Genomic DNA, 16,139 nt, shown 5'->3' on the forward strand with positions numbered 1-16,139 from the left:
CGGCCTTAAAAATCCTTTATCGGTCAGGCTCTTTAAGTAAGGCATTACAATATTGCATTACTCCCTTAACTAATTGAGTTACTTAGTTACTTTTTAAGAAAAGTAATGCGTTATGTTAAGTTACTTTTTCTCACCTGGGCTGGGCTTGATTTTTTGTTTATAAAAAAATAATTATATTTTTGTGCAAATGTCTTCATACCAAAATTTTAATAAGCCTCAGGTTGAGGTAAAAATGCGAATTCACTCATGAACAGTAGAGGGCGCAGCTCAAACAAGCCTTTCAGATGTGCTGCCATTCTGGATAAGGGAAGAATAGGATGCAGGAGAAAAAAGTTTTCCCAATAAAGTCATTTTTGCTCACGGTTTAACTGAATCAGCGAAGGTTAGCAGCAATACATTGGTCAATAAAGGTAGATTAAATGCATACAAATATTTGTTTTATTAAATTATTGGAGGTTTGCATAGTACTCTGATTTTGCATTATTCATTTTCAGGAATACTGAATCATTATTGTGCAAGTGAGATGAATAAATGCTCACATTTACTACAATACAATCATGTTTACACACACACCTCTGCACTTACTCTCCATTCTTCTCAACATGGGGACAGGAGAGCTGTCAGTCAAATAAATGTGGAAAAGTAACTTGTTGTAAATTTGAAAAGTAATGCATTACTTTACTAGTTACTTGAAAAAGTAATCTGATTACCTAGCTCAAGTTACTTGTAATGTGTTACCCCCAACACTGGCAATAAGTAGCTTGGACATTCTTCAAAATGTTTTACTCTGTCCCTACGGAAAAATCCAGCATTGCTAGTCACCAGCATAAAGTATGCTTTGCATGCTGGGACTAGCATGAGAAGTGGGAGTGCTGGTGGACCAGCTACACCAGTTCAGTTTAGCTTGAGAACAGCATGATCCACCAGTTCTAACCAACCAGTATAATCCAAGCTGGTTTATACTGGAGTTTTCAGCAGGAGGATGAGTAAATGATCCCAGAAGTTGTATTTTTGACCTTTAAACATACAGAACATACCTTGAGGCTTTGGCCCAGGTAAAGGTGGGCGTGTCTTAGGGGGTGGAGGCGGGACATCCTGAGGTCCGTTCTCACTTGTGCCGTTGCAGTGCTGTGGTTCCAGGGGTCCGGGGTCAGAGCAGAGGCGCTGTGGGGTCTCGTGGGCTCCGAGGCAGGGGCCTGGCTCAAGGGACAGACTCTTGGTTAGGAGCCGCGGACTGGATGTGGACAGGCCTGACAGAAAGAGAGAGCGCAGACTCGCTTTTTACCAGTTACAACCAATAACTGAAGTTAAGGACTTGTTATTGGTTTCATTTGAGTAGGTTTTGGCCAAAATGAGTCTTGTTTTGCAACTCAGATTAGTTTGAGTTAAAATACACCACTCTCTCTTTCATAGCCAGAGCTTTGTGATATGAAGGCAGTGTTTGTAGACAGTACAGTGGGTTGAAGATGAGAATAATATTGGCTTTGACATGTAAATAAAACAACAGTTACATGTAAGTGACATGAGTAATTCAAAGACAAAAACAGTCTATCGGTCACGATTCATGCATCTCCTAACAATATTTACCATCGGACGACTTTCTAGGATGATTTTCTAGTTCCCCCCCCCCCCCCCAGAACAACGTGAAAATGCCAGCAAAACAATGAAAGGAACAAAATCATAATGTTTTTGTGATCAGTTTTACAGAGAGACTTTGAGCCATAATGACCTGTATTGTTTAACACTAATATAAGGCAAACACAGATACAGTCACGTTCAAAAGTTTGGGCTCGGGTTTATTACTCCAGTCTTCAGTGTCACATGATCCTTCAGAAATCATTCTGATGTGCTGGTTTGATGCTCAGGAAATATTTTGTATTATAATTAATGTTTAAAACAGTTGCGCTGCTTGATATTTTCAGGATTCTTAGATGGATTGAAAGTTCAAAATAATAGCATTTATTTGAAATATAAATCTTTTGTAACATTATTAATGTCTTTAATGTCACTTTTGATTAATTGAATGCATCCTTGCTGAACAAAAGTTGTAATCATTTTTTTAACTGACCCCAAACTTTTGAACAGTAGTGTAACCCTAACCTAACCCTTACCCACACCACACCTGTCCCTAACTTTACCCTTAAACTTACACACACCACCACACCTGTCCCTAACTTTACCCTTAAACTTACACACACCACCACACCTGTCCCTAACTTTACCCTTAAACTTACCCACACCACCACACCTGTCCCTAACTTTACCCTTAAACTTACACACACCGCCACACCTGTCCCTAACTTTACCCTTAAACTTACCCACACCACCACACCTGCCCCTAACTTTACCCTTAAACTTACCCACACCTGTCCCTAACCCTACCCTTAAACTTACCCATACCACCACACCTGCCCCTAACTTTACCCTTAAACTTACCCACACCACCACACCTGCCCCTAACTTTACCCTTAAACTTACCCATACCACCACACCTGTCCCTAACTTTACCCTTAAACTTACCCACACCACCACACCTGTCCCTAACTTTACCCTTAAACTTACTCACACCTGTCCCTAACTTTACCCTTAAACTTACCCACACCACCACACCTGTCCCTAACTTTACCCTTAAACTTACCCACACCACCACACCTGGCCCTAACTTTACCCTTAAACTTACCCACACCACCACACCTGTCCCTAACTTTACCCTTAAACTTACCCACACCACCACACCTGTCCCTAACTTTACCCTTAAACTTACCCACACCACCACACCTGGCCCTAACTTTACCCTTAAACTTACCCACACCACCACACCTGTCCCTAACTTTACCCTTAAACTTACCCACACCACCACACCTGTCCCTAACTTTACCCTTAAACTTACACACACCACCACACCTGTCCCTAACTTTACCCTTAAACTTACACACACCACCACACCTGTCCCTAACTTTACCCTTAAACTTACCCACACCACCACACCTGTCCCTAACTTTACCCTTAAACTTACCCACACCACCACACCTGTCCCTAACTTTACCCTTAAACTTACCCACACCACCACACCTGTCCCTAACTTTACCCTTAAACTTACACACACCACCACACCTGTCCCTAACTTTACCCTTAAACTTACACACACCACCACACCTGTTCCTAACTTTACCCTTAAACTTACCCACACCTGTCCCTAACTTTACCCTTAAACTTACCACCACCACCACACCTGTCCCTAACTTTACCCTTAAACTTACACACACCACCACACCTGTCCCTAACTTTACCCTTAAACTTACCCACACCCCCACACCTGTCCCTAACTTTACCCTTAAACTTACACACACCACCACACCTGTCCCTAACTTTACCCTTAAACTTACACACACCACCACACCTGTCCCTAACTTTACCCTTAAACTTACACACACCGCCACACCTGCCCCTAACTTTACCCTTAAACTTACGCACACCACCACACCTGTCCCTAACTTTACCCTTAAACTTACCCACACCACCACACCTGCCCCTAACTTTACCCTTAAACTTACACACACCGCCACACCTGTCCCTAACTTTACCCTTAAACTTACACACACCGCCACACCTGTCCCTAACCCTACCCTTAAACTTACCCACACCACCACACCTGCCCCTAACTTTACCCTTAAACTTACCCACACCTGTCCCTAACCCTACCCTTAAACTTACCCACACCACCACACCTGTCCCTAACTTTACCCTTAAACTTACCCACACCTGTCCCTAACCCTACCCTTAAACTTACCCACACCACCACACCTGCCCCTAACTTTACCCTTAAACTTACACACACCACCACACCTGTCCCTAACTTTACCCTTAAACTTACACACACCACCACACCTGTCCCTAACTTTACCCTTAAACTTACACACACCGCCACACCTGCCCCTAACTTTACCCTTAAACTTACGCACACCACCACACCTGTCCCTAACTTTACCCTTAAACTTACCCTCACCACCACACCTGCCCCTAACTTTACCCTTAAACTTACACACACCGCCACACCTGTCCCTAACTTTACCCTTAAACTTACACACACCGCCACACCTGTCCCTAACCCTACCCTTAAACTTACCCACACCACCACACCTGCCCCTAACTTTACCCTTAAACTTACCCACACCTGTCCCTAACCCTACCCTTAAACTTACCCACACCACCACACCTGTCCCTAACTTTACCCTTAAACTTACCCACACCTGTCCCTAACCCTACCCTTAAACTTACCCACACCACCACACCTGCCCCTAACTTTACCCTTAAACTTACCCATACCACCACACCTGCCCCTAACTTTACCCTTAAACTTACCCACACCACCACACCTGCCCCTAACTTTACCCTTAAACTTAACCATACCACCACACCTGTCCCTAACTTTACCCTTAAACTTACCCACACCACCACACCTGTCCCTAACTTTACCCTTAAACTTACCCACACCTGTCCCTAACTTTACCCTTAAACTTACCCACACCACCACACCTGTCCCTAACTTTACCCTTAAACTTACCCACACCACCACACCTGCCCCTAACTTTACCCTTAAACTTACCCACACCTGTCCCTAACCCTACCCTTAAACTTACCCACACCACCACACCTGTCCCTAACTTTACCCTTAAACTTACCCACACCTGTCCCTAACCCTACCCTTAAACTTACCCACACCACCACACCTGCCCCTAACTTTACCCTTAAACTTACCCATACCACCACACCTGCCCCTAACTTTACCCTTAAACTTACCCACACCACCACACCTGCCCCTAACTTTACCCTTAAACTTACCCATACCACCACACCTGTCCCTAACTTTACCCTTAAACTTACCCACACCACCACACCTGTCCCTAACTTTACCCTTAAACTTACCCACACCTGTCCCTAACTTTACCCTTAAACTTACCCACACCACCACACCTGTCCCTAACTTTACCCTTAAACTTACCCACACCACCACACCTGTCCCTAACTTTACCCTTAAACTTACCCACACCACCACACCTGCCCCTAACTTTACCCTTAAACTTACCCACACCACCACACCTGCCCCTAACTTTACCCTTAAACTTACCCACACCTGTCCCTAACCCTACCCTTAAACTTACCCACACCACCACACCTGTCCCTAACTTTACCCTTAAACTTACCCACACCTGTCCCTAACCCTACCCTTAAACTTACCCACACCACCACACCTGTCCCTAACTTTACCCTTAAACTTACCCACACCACCACACCTGTCCCTAACTTTACCCTTAAACTTACCCACACCACCACACCTGTCCCTAACTTTACCCTTAAACTTACCCACACCACCACACCTGCCCCTAACTTTACCCTTAAACTTACCCACACCACCACACCTGCCCCTAACTTTACCCTTAAACTTACCCATACCACCACACCTGTCCCTAACTTTACCCTTAAACTTACCCACACCACCACACCTGCCCCTAACTTTACCCTTAAACTTACCCACACCTGTCCCTAACCCTACCCTTAAACTTACCCACACCACCACACCTGTCCCTAACTTTACCCTTAAACTTACCCACACCACCACACCTGTCCCTAACTTTACCCTTAAACTTACCCACACCACCACACCTGCCCCTAACTTTACCCTTAAACTTACCCACACCACCACACCTGCCCCTAACTTTACCCTTAAACTTACCCATACCACCACACCTGCCCCTAACTTTACCCTTAAACTTACCCACACCACCACACCTGCCCCTAACTTTACCCTTAAACTTACCCACACCTGTCCCTAACCCTACCCTTAAACTTACCCACACCACCACACCTGTCCCTAACTTTACCCTTAAACTTACCCACACCTGTCCCTAACTTTACCCTTAAACTTACCCACACCACCACACCTGTCCCTAACTTTACCCTTAAACTTACCCACACCACCACACCTGTCCCTAACTTTACCCTTAAACTTACCCACACCACCACACCTGCCCCTAACTTTACCCTTAAACTTACCCACACCACCACACCTGCCCCTAACTTTACCCTTAAACTTACCCACACCTGTCCCTAACCCTACCCTTAAACTTACCCACACCACCACACCTGTCCCTAACTTTACCCTTAAACTTACCCACACCTGTCCCTAACCCTACCCTTAAACTTACCCACACCACCACACCTGTCCCTAACTTTACCCTTAAACTTACCCACACCACCACACCTGTCCCTAACTTTACCCTTAAACTTACCCACACCACCACACCTGCCCCTAACTTTACCCTTAAACTTACCCACACCACCACACCTGCCCCTAACTTTACCCTTAAACTTACCCATACCACCACACCTGTCCCTAACTTTACCCTTAAACTTACCCACACCACCACACCTGTCCCTAACTTTACCCTTAAACTTAACCACACCTGTCCCTAACTTTACCCTTAAACTTACCCACACCACCACACCTGTCCCTAACTTTACCCTTAAACTTACCCACACCACCACACCTGTCCCTAACTTTACCCTTAAACTTACCCACACCACCACACCTGCCCCTAACTTTACCCTTAAACTTACCCACACCACCACACCTGTCCCTAACTTTACCCTTAAACTTACCCAAACCACCACACCTGCCCCTAACTTTACCCTTAAACTTACCCACACCCCCACACCTGTCCCTAACTTTACCCTTAAACTTACCCATACCACCACACCTGTCCCTAACTTTACCCTTAAACTTACCCACACCACCACACCTGCCCCTAACTTTACCCTTAAACTTACCCACACCACCACACCTGCCCCTAACTTTACCCTTAAACTTACCCACACCCCCACACCTGTCCCTAACTTTACCCTTAAACTTACCCATACCACCACACCTGTCCCTAACTTTACCCTTAAACTTACCCACACCACCACACCTGTCCCTAACTTTACCCTTAAACTTACCCACACCCCCACACCTGTCCCTAACTTTACCCTTAAACTTACCCACACCTGTCCCTAACTTTACCCTTAAACTTACCCACACCACCACACCTGTCCCTAACTTTACCCTTAAACTTACCCACACCTGTCCCTAACTTTACCCTTAAACTTACACACACCACCACACCTGTCCCTAACTTTACCCTTAAACTTACCCACACCTGTCCCTAACTTTACCCTTAAACTTACCCACACCACCACACCTGCCCCTAACTTTACCCTTAAACTTACCCACACCACCACACCTGTCCCTAACTTTACCCTTAAACTTACCCACACCTGTCCCTAACTTTACCCTTAAACTTACCCACACCACCACACCTGCCCCTAACTTTACCCTTAAACTTACCCACACCACCACACCTGTCCCTAACTTTACCCTTAAACTTACCCACACCTGTCCCTAACTTTACCCTTAAACTTACCCACACCTGCCCCTAACTTTACCCTTAAACTTACCCACACCACCACACCTGTCCCTAACTTTACCCTTAAACTTACCCACACCTGTCCCTAACTTTACCCTTAAACTTACCCACACCACCACACCTGTCCCTAACTTTACCCTTAAACTTACCCATACCACCACACCTGTCCCTAACTTTACCCTTAAACTTACCCATACCACCACACCTGTCCCTAACTTTACCCTTAAACTTACCCACACCTGTCCCTAACTTTACCCTTAAACTTACCCACACCACCACACCTGTCCCTAACTTTACCCTTAAACTTACCCATACCACCACACCTGTCCCTAACTTTACCCTTAAACTTACCCACACCACCACACCTGTCCCTAACTTTACCCTTAAACTTACCCACACCTGTCCCTAACTTTACCCTTAAACTTACCCACACCACCACACCTGTCCCTAACTTTACCCTTAAACTTACCCACACCACCACACCTGTCCCTAACTTTACCCTTAAACTTACCCACACCTGTCCCTAACTTTACCCTTAAACTTACCCACACCACCACACCTGTCCCTAACTTTACCCTTAAACTTACCCACACCACCACACCTGTCCCTAACTTTACCCGTATTCTACCTCAATATCAGCAAGTGTTTTGCAATACAATATAAACACAATAAGTACATTGTATTTATTTTTTGATGCAAGCACATATTAGTTAAGGCCACCAAATATAAAGTGGGACCAAAAAAATATAACATTTTCAATAATGCAAAAAGTTCAATACAAGGCTAGTAGATCCGTTCAAAAAGCATTTCTGGTTAGTGGTTACTCATGTCTCAAGGCTCATCATTGCAAGCATGATCATCTCCGACAGCAAACGCTTTAAGAACCAACAAGAGAGAAGAAAACAAGACAGGCAAATTCAATTCAGCCTAATTTAATGGAGCCGGTTGGGCGTAATGGATTACAGTTGGGCTGAGTGATGTGTCTGAATGCCAGAAAGCATAAATGTACAACACGTTTTCACACAAATCACCTCTGGGTCAATAAACTGTGAGCCCGGATCCTGTGATAAGTCCAAGTAAATACTCCACATCAATCTTAGGCTTAAATTACACACTGGTTTGTGCTGACAATGTGAACATGACATCAAACTGTGTAAAAAGACTTCTGGGTAAGCAGTTGAGCGCCCTGCGCCCTCGATGGGCCATGGTGTGTTAAGTAGGTCAGTGTGTTAAAGTGCCAGTCTCCTCTGTGTATATCTGCCTGTTCAGCTCAATCAGTGAGATGGATCAAGTGACACAACAAAATGAAGATCCGAAACATGTACAAACGAGGCACACGTAAATACAATATGAACCTAAAAGTGGGCTTTGATATTAAAATGAGCGTGGACAGGAAAAAATCCAGTAGGAATTTCTTAAAGTGGCACGGACGGGTCAGATGTTGGGCAGACCCGCCGTCTAGATGACGTTTCCATTTTTAAAAAAAGCTTGTCTGTCCCCCTACAAAGAGCTAATTGCTTCCATATGGTGACACTCATACCAGCTAGAGCAGGCAGGGGCTGAAATGACTTCCACATGCTCCAGCGAAATTACTTAAAGGTGAAGAAAGGCTAGCGAAGGAGAAACCAGAGTTATCCTCGCCGCAGATTTGGATTTGCAGCGCATGTTGTTTTTCCCATGTGCTCTGGAACGGTCCTGTATGGGAAAGGGATGTGTGGTGTGACCTACAAGCCTATATGAGTCCGGACGGATTAAATATGTATCAAAAGAACAGGCCCAAAATACGGACGATATCTGCCTTTGAAAAAAAAATTTGTATTGTCTACTACTGTTGCAAATAGCAGGACTTTATGCTATCATGGTTGTTAAAGTGTTCTTTTAAGTATAATTGAGTACTATTACATATATATATATATTAGGGCTGTCAAAAGATTAATCGCGATTAATCACATCCAAAATAAAAGTTTGTGTGTACATAATATATTTGTGTGTACTCTGTATAATTATTATGTATATATAAATACAAACACATTCATGTATATATTTAAGAAATATTTGCATGTATATACATTTATATAATTTATATTATATATAAATATAAATATTTTATATATAAATATAATACATTTTTCTTAAATATATACATGCTTGTGTGTGTTTTTATATATAAATAATAATTATACACAGTACACACACACATATATTATGTAAACACAAACTTTTATTTTGGATGAGATTAATCACGATTAATCTTTTGACAGCCCTAATATATATATATATATATATATATATATATATATATATATATATATATATATGTGTGTGTATTTTCGCTCAGCTCTAATCTGCTAAATACGACTATAAAGGCATGATATTAAGATATTATAAACATCAACATCATGAATTTCTGTAAAGCTGCTTTAAAGCAAATATGTATTGTGAAAAGCACTACACAAATAAATTTGACTTGACAATTAACAGCGAACGATTCAAAACGAAATTGTTGAATAAAGTCGTTCTTTTTGTTCGTTTTTGCGCACTAAAGTATTCTCGTCACTTCATAAAATTAAGGTTGAACCACTGGAGTCACATGGACTATTTTAACCATGTTTTTAATACCTTTCTGGACCTTGAAAGTGTTAAATTGCTGTCTATGGAGGGGTCAGAGCTCTCGGATTTCATCAGAAATATCTTAATTTGTGTTCTGAAGATGAACGAAGGTCTTACGGGTTTGGAACGACATGAGGGTGAAGAATTAATGACAGAATTTACAATTTTGGGTGAACTATCCCTTTAAGTATGATAACCCTGCTGAGTGGTTTCTATGGTGTTGCTAAGTGGATTATTACTGATGCATGTCAAAAAGTCTGCTTTCAAGTCTATATGATGAAAAACTAGAAGATTTTCAAATCTTAACCGATTTTAAAACCGTAGGAGACGGAATTAAAGGGATAGTTCACCCAAAAATGAAAATTAGCCCATGATTTACTCTCCCTCAAGTCATCCTAGGTATATGACATTCTTCTTTCAGACTAAAGATATTCTTTTCTTTGTGTAAGAAAAATATACATATTTAAAAGTAAAGTTTCTGCCAACCGCCTCCTGTATTCAATTTATGGAAAAAGTGTTGAAAGTGCCTCTGCCGATCGAAAGACAAACGCGACCAGGTACGCTCATAGATGGCCCTTTCAACACTTTTCCACGGAAGGCGATCGGCTGGAACTTTACCTGATAAAGTTTTAAATATGGATATTTTTCTTACACAAACGCATCGATTTGCTTCAGAAGGCCTTTATTAACACCCCAGAGCTGAATGGAGCAGTTATATGATGGACAGATGCACTTTTTATGGACTTCAAAAACAGAGCAACTATTACTGCCATTATAAAGCTTGGATTAGCCTGGACTCTTTTAATATAACTCTGACTGTATTCGTCTGAAAGAAGAATGTCATACACACCTAGGATGACTTGAGGGTGAGTAAACCATGGGCTAATTTTCATTTTTGGGTGAACTATCCCTTTAAGAACAGTTTTTAACATTATAACATAAACGGATTTTAACATTATAATCCTCAGAACGCACACACTCGATGATTCGGCCAGACCGCGAGACCACAAACCGTCCGATTGATTTCACAGTGGCACGAGATCTCACAGAAACTCTCGTGATCAAACGTGACTTCAGAAGAAAGACAAATACGGAGGGCGATAGATGTCGTCTGCTGACCCTCCAGGCGTACTTTATGTTTTGCAGCGAAAAACAAAAAAGGAGAAAAAGAATATTGGTGAAATCATGGCTGAGAAGACACTATAGTTTTCTTTCTCAGTCCTCCACTTTCCTAGACCGGCGATTTGATTTCGCCCTGCAGCTCTTGTGGAAACCTGTACATTTTTCTACCCTGCTTCTGTTACAAATCTGCGGGGACCAATCACAAACTGGCTTATCCACCTGGTGTGCTATAGGCGGGTGTAAAGGGTCATGAACCCCTGTTTCAGCAGCAGTCAGTTCTCACCACAGTTTTGAAAAATGCTATAAAAATGGGCGTGGTTTTTTAGCGGTGGAGCGGAGGGGGAGCATATCAACGGCTTCGGATTCAGACCATTTTATTTCGCTCCCATAGACTTGGTTGGCATTACTGGGAACGCCCACAAAAACGTCATATCCGCCATATGCCGTGGGGGAAAATAAGCCATTAGAATGAATGCACAAAGACCTTGTTAGACGCTTTATCTACGCTGCAAATGACCATTAAGTTACACAATATACACATGGATTTGTTAGCTCACCATTACACAAATACATATATATCCTGTGACACCTATAATATTCAATGGACAATTAAATGCACAGCCATTCGCAGTTTGTTCTCTGTATCGAAAATATATGAACACGCTGTTGCATACCTTTGATAACTTTTGAGGCGTATTTTGTGGAGATTTTATAAGCCGTTTGGTCGGTTAAATGGCCGTGAAGAGCGGTTACACTCACAGTGTGGATGAATCGTGTTTGTGTGAAGACCTAGGATCTATTGAAGAGAACGCAGAAACTCATACAAAGCGGAAAAACACTAGTTTTTGATCCATTAATGCATCTCTCACTTACTGCGTGCGATCTCACTGTTTGAAGCGCCAGTCAGAGGAAAATGCCTATCAACCGTGCTGTCATGAATTAAAGGGATAGTTCACCCAAAAATGAAAATTAGCCCATGATTTCCTCTCCCTCGAGTCATCTGAGGTGTGTATGACATTCTTCTTTCAGACGAATAAAATCTGAGTTATATTAAAAATGTTCTGGCTAATCCAAGCATTAGAATAGCAGTGATAGTTGCTCTGTTTTTGAAGTCCATAAAAAATGCATCTATCCATCTTATAACTGCTCCACACGGCTCTGGTGTGTTAATAAAGGCCTTCTGAAGCAAATTGACGCGTTTGTGTAAGAAAAATATCCATATTTAAAAATGGATTTCATTTTTTTCTATGAATCTGCATCAGCCGTCCCCGCGCCATCACTTCCGGCGAATAAGGTCAAAATACATGCAAAATACCGGCGCGATCATAGATATATACATAGATTCCTCATTAGTGCCTGCGCGGATCGGTCGAATGAGGCATCTACGTTTATATATCTTTGATCGCGCCAGTATTTTGACCTTATTCGCCGGAAGTTATGGCACTGGGAATACTAGATGATATTCGTCTGATAAGAGGTAAAAAAATAACAAATACTGTTGGGTTTCTCGCAGAAACCGATCGTTTCGTGTCTTAAGACATCAATGTGTCGCCACGAGCCGCATGGTTTAATAAGGATTCGTATGTCTGTGTGTTTTTACTCTCATTGAGTAAAAAATTTTCATTTGTGTTCTACTGAAGAAACAAAGACACCTACATCTTGGATGCCCTGGGGCTAAGCAGATAAACATAAACATTTCGTTTTTGGGTGAACTATCCCTTTAAGCAATGTGTCTTCTCATAGGATAAAGACACGCAGACTCATGAATAATTATGAGACACGATGAGTCATCGCCGTACTATTGTACGAGAAAACGTCACAACCTATGACATTGACATGAAGACGAATTGAAACCAGGAAGTTGAAAATAGAGCAAAAAGGTTTAAAATTAACTAGTTTTCTCCCACATTCAAAACTAACAGTTGGTAACATTGTCTTCCATGATGTTCAACACACATACTTCTGTTAAAATCTCAGAAAATTTGGTTTAGGGTTTCATGACCCTTTAACACGATGACGATAGAGAAGCGACGGCAAGCTGCTTTTTTCAACATGGCGGCCACCGAAGCGCAGCAACACGTTGATGCCACAGTCGCTGCTGTTTTAAAAGATTTCAAATGCGAGTTTCGTTGAAAACAGAACAGAAATGTGCCCTGGAACCATTCCTACAAAAGAAGGATGTGTTTGCCTTACTACTGACTGCTCTGCAAAGTACGTCACCCAGCTCATTGAAGGACTATCCAATTGTGTACAGAATCATTTAGGGCTGCAACAACTAATCGATAATAATCGATAATGAAAATCATCGGCAACGATTCTCATTATCGATTAATCGGGTCTGTCCTCTGTACGCAAACCTTCCACCAGTCGTGCCAAATTAAAGCACTGAATAACACATTTTTATGGACAAAATGTGCATCTAGAAATATTGGAGTGGAAACAGAGTGAGCTGATGCAGGAAAGGTACGTGATCCAAGCGGCCAAAACATGAGAATTGTTTATTTTAAGCTTCAAGCGAATGCATTAGCGTTTAACATACCCTGTGATGCTCTTTGACAGATGCGTGTATGCGTCTGCGTCCTCAGCACAAAACGTTCACTTTACAGGCTATATCCACTGATCTATATAGAGAACTGCAGTTATATCATCATCAGTAAATGTTACTAATTCATGCGAGTATTTCCATTTTGCATGAAAGAGCATCCTGTTCCTGACAGTAACTTCACCGAACGAGTGCCAGCGCGGTGGGCGCGCGCATGCGTGTCAAACAGACAGAACGCTTTAGAGAGGGAGACAATTAATATTCAACGCAAAAACGTTCATGTAGCTTAAATATCTGCTTTAGGCGCTAAATTTAGTTTTAAAAGTCAACATGTAATTCAAGTATTTTATGAGAGTAGGAACTGAAAAGGGATAACGGCGTGTAATTGAATATAAATGTAAGAAGTTTCTACAGGATAAAGAAACGACAGTAACAGGTACTGTGTCCATAGTGTGTGTGTGTGTGTGTGTGTGTGTGTGTGTGTGTGTGTGTGTGTGTGTGTGTGTGTGTGTGTGTGTGTGTGTGTGTGTGTGTGTGTGTGTGTGTGTGTGTGTGTGTGTGTGTGTGTGTGTGTGTGTGTGTGTGTGTGTGTGTGTGTGTGTGTGTGTTCCTGCAGAACATTCCTGTTATCTGCTAACACTGAGTTTGTTTTATTTTTTTCTTTAATATCATTTTAATATAAGGATTTGCTTAGTAACTTTTTTTTGCACATAATGTATAGCACAAACCCTTACAAAAATTATGCAGTACTGATATTCATTTGTATAACCACACAAATACCATATAGTTAAACTATGGATTTGAAGAAAAACAATGGTTAATTTGTGGTTACCACTGAATAACTAAAATAACCTTGTTATTTATTTATTATTATTATTGTTTGTTTTGTTCATTGTAAAACCATGGTTAATTTATGTAAGGGTAGATTAATTCACTATGTGTGTGTTCATAGCACTCAGCTGACACGTGTGTTTGAAGGACAGCATTGGACAGGATGTGGAACAGTGTGTTTTGCCAATAAAATAAAAAAACAGCCCTTTTATCCGATTCATCGGAAAAATAATCGACCGACTAATCGATTATCAAAATAATCGTTAGTTGGTGCCCTAGAGTCATTTGAACTATGCCCGTTGATCACGCCTCTTGTGCAGTAGAAAATACAGAGCAGACTCCCCAGACTAATGTTCAATCTTAAAAGATTGACCTTGGTCTGGTTATAGCCAGACAACCACTTTCGTGACATGTTTGTGGTGGCCATGTTTCAGCTGTAAAAGCATGCAACATCCGGTTGGTGGATTCGCGGGTTTCCCGTCAGATGCAGCCGGATCAAGAGTCATACATATCAAACATGTTGGGATCGGGGAGCAGTAAAACAATCATAATGACACCACACAATTGAGGATTTTTTGGACAAAAAGTCGGCCGCGACAAGCCTTGATGGTAACATTGGTAACATAAAACATCTAAGTTATAACATAATATGTTTTTAGCTGTTTTATCATCAAACAGTGGAAATCATACGTTTATGTAACCCCTCCTGTTCGAACCACCCGCTCCAAGCGGGACTCGAACCCGGGTCCGCCAGCATGAGAATCAGACGGTCTAACAAGGAGGCTAAAGGCTACAACCCCTAGTGTCAGTCTCTAGAGCGTGTCTTGAGATCAGAGGAGTGAGGTTTACTCACACAGCGACTACTATCTGGCCTCCGTTACACTTAGAAAAGCAATAGCACACCTCTCCTCAGCAAAAACCGTGATGTATCATTCATATTCAAATGCCAAAGTGTAAATACTCCGCTTTATGGTGTTGTACATATGAGCAATAGTAATGCCACTATAAATAATATAATAATATAAGCTCAGTCGTTCCCCAAAAGAACATTTAAAACTGGAATTTTATAGAGATGAACCCAGAAACCCACTCTTAAATTTCTAACTAGTTTTTCACATGCTCTTTTTCCATAGCAGACATAGAGAAAATAAATCTTTCCATTTACAGGCACAACGCCTAAACTAGATTAAGGCACAAAGTCACTGAGACATCTATAAACATCTAAACAGAAAATTCCTCCTGTACAGCCAAAAGCATGCATTTTAACGAATACTCGCAAATCATGCTCATGCTACAAACTGAATGTCATCAAAAATAAAGCTCTGCTGAAATACGCTTCATACAGGCGTCTTCTCTTTTCAGAAGTTTACTTCTGACTGACTGATATTTTCATGCTCCATTTCTCCTGAAGGCATAAAGTGCAGACAGGGGGCTTTCAGGGCCATGAGGATAAAGCAGAGACAGACATACTACTGGGGTAAAAATATGCTGTTCTGCTCTTCAATTCAGAGGCTTAGGATTAATCCATGAAATGCTTAGGCTGCAGTTAGTTAAAGGAATAATTCACCTAC

General features: G+C 41.9%; 1 protein-coding gene across 1 annotated transcript in view; it reads right to left on the reverse strand.

The window, feature by feature from the left end:
- Positions 1 to 16,139, reverse strand: part of fgd1 (FYVE, RhoGEF and PH domain containing 1) — a 108,810-nt gene that overhangs the window by 45,088 nt on the left and 47,583 nt on the right. The window contains exon 2 of the mRNA XM_079828019.1: positions 1,038 to 1,250. Within this exon, the coding sequence (XP_079684145.1) occupies positions 1,038 to 1,250 (213 nt within the window). The remainder of the gene's footprint in view (positions 1 to 1,037; positions 1,251 to 16,139) is intronic.

This window comes from Gobio gobio, assembly GCF_949357685.1.
Source record: "Gobio gobio genome assembly, chromosome: 10".
Classification (NCBI taxonomy): Eukaryota; Metazoa; Chordata; class Actinopteri; order Cypriniformes; family Gobionidae; genus Gobio; species Gobio gobio.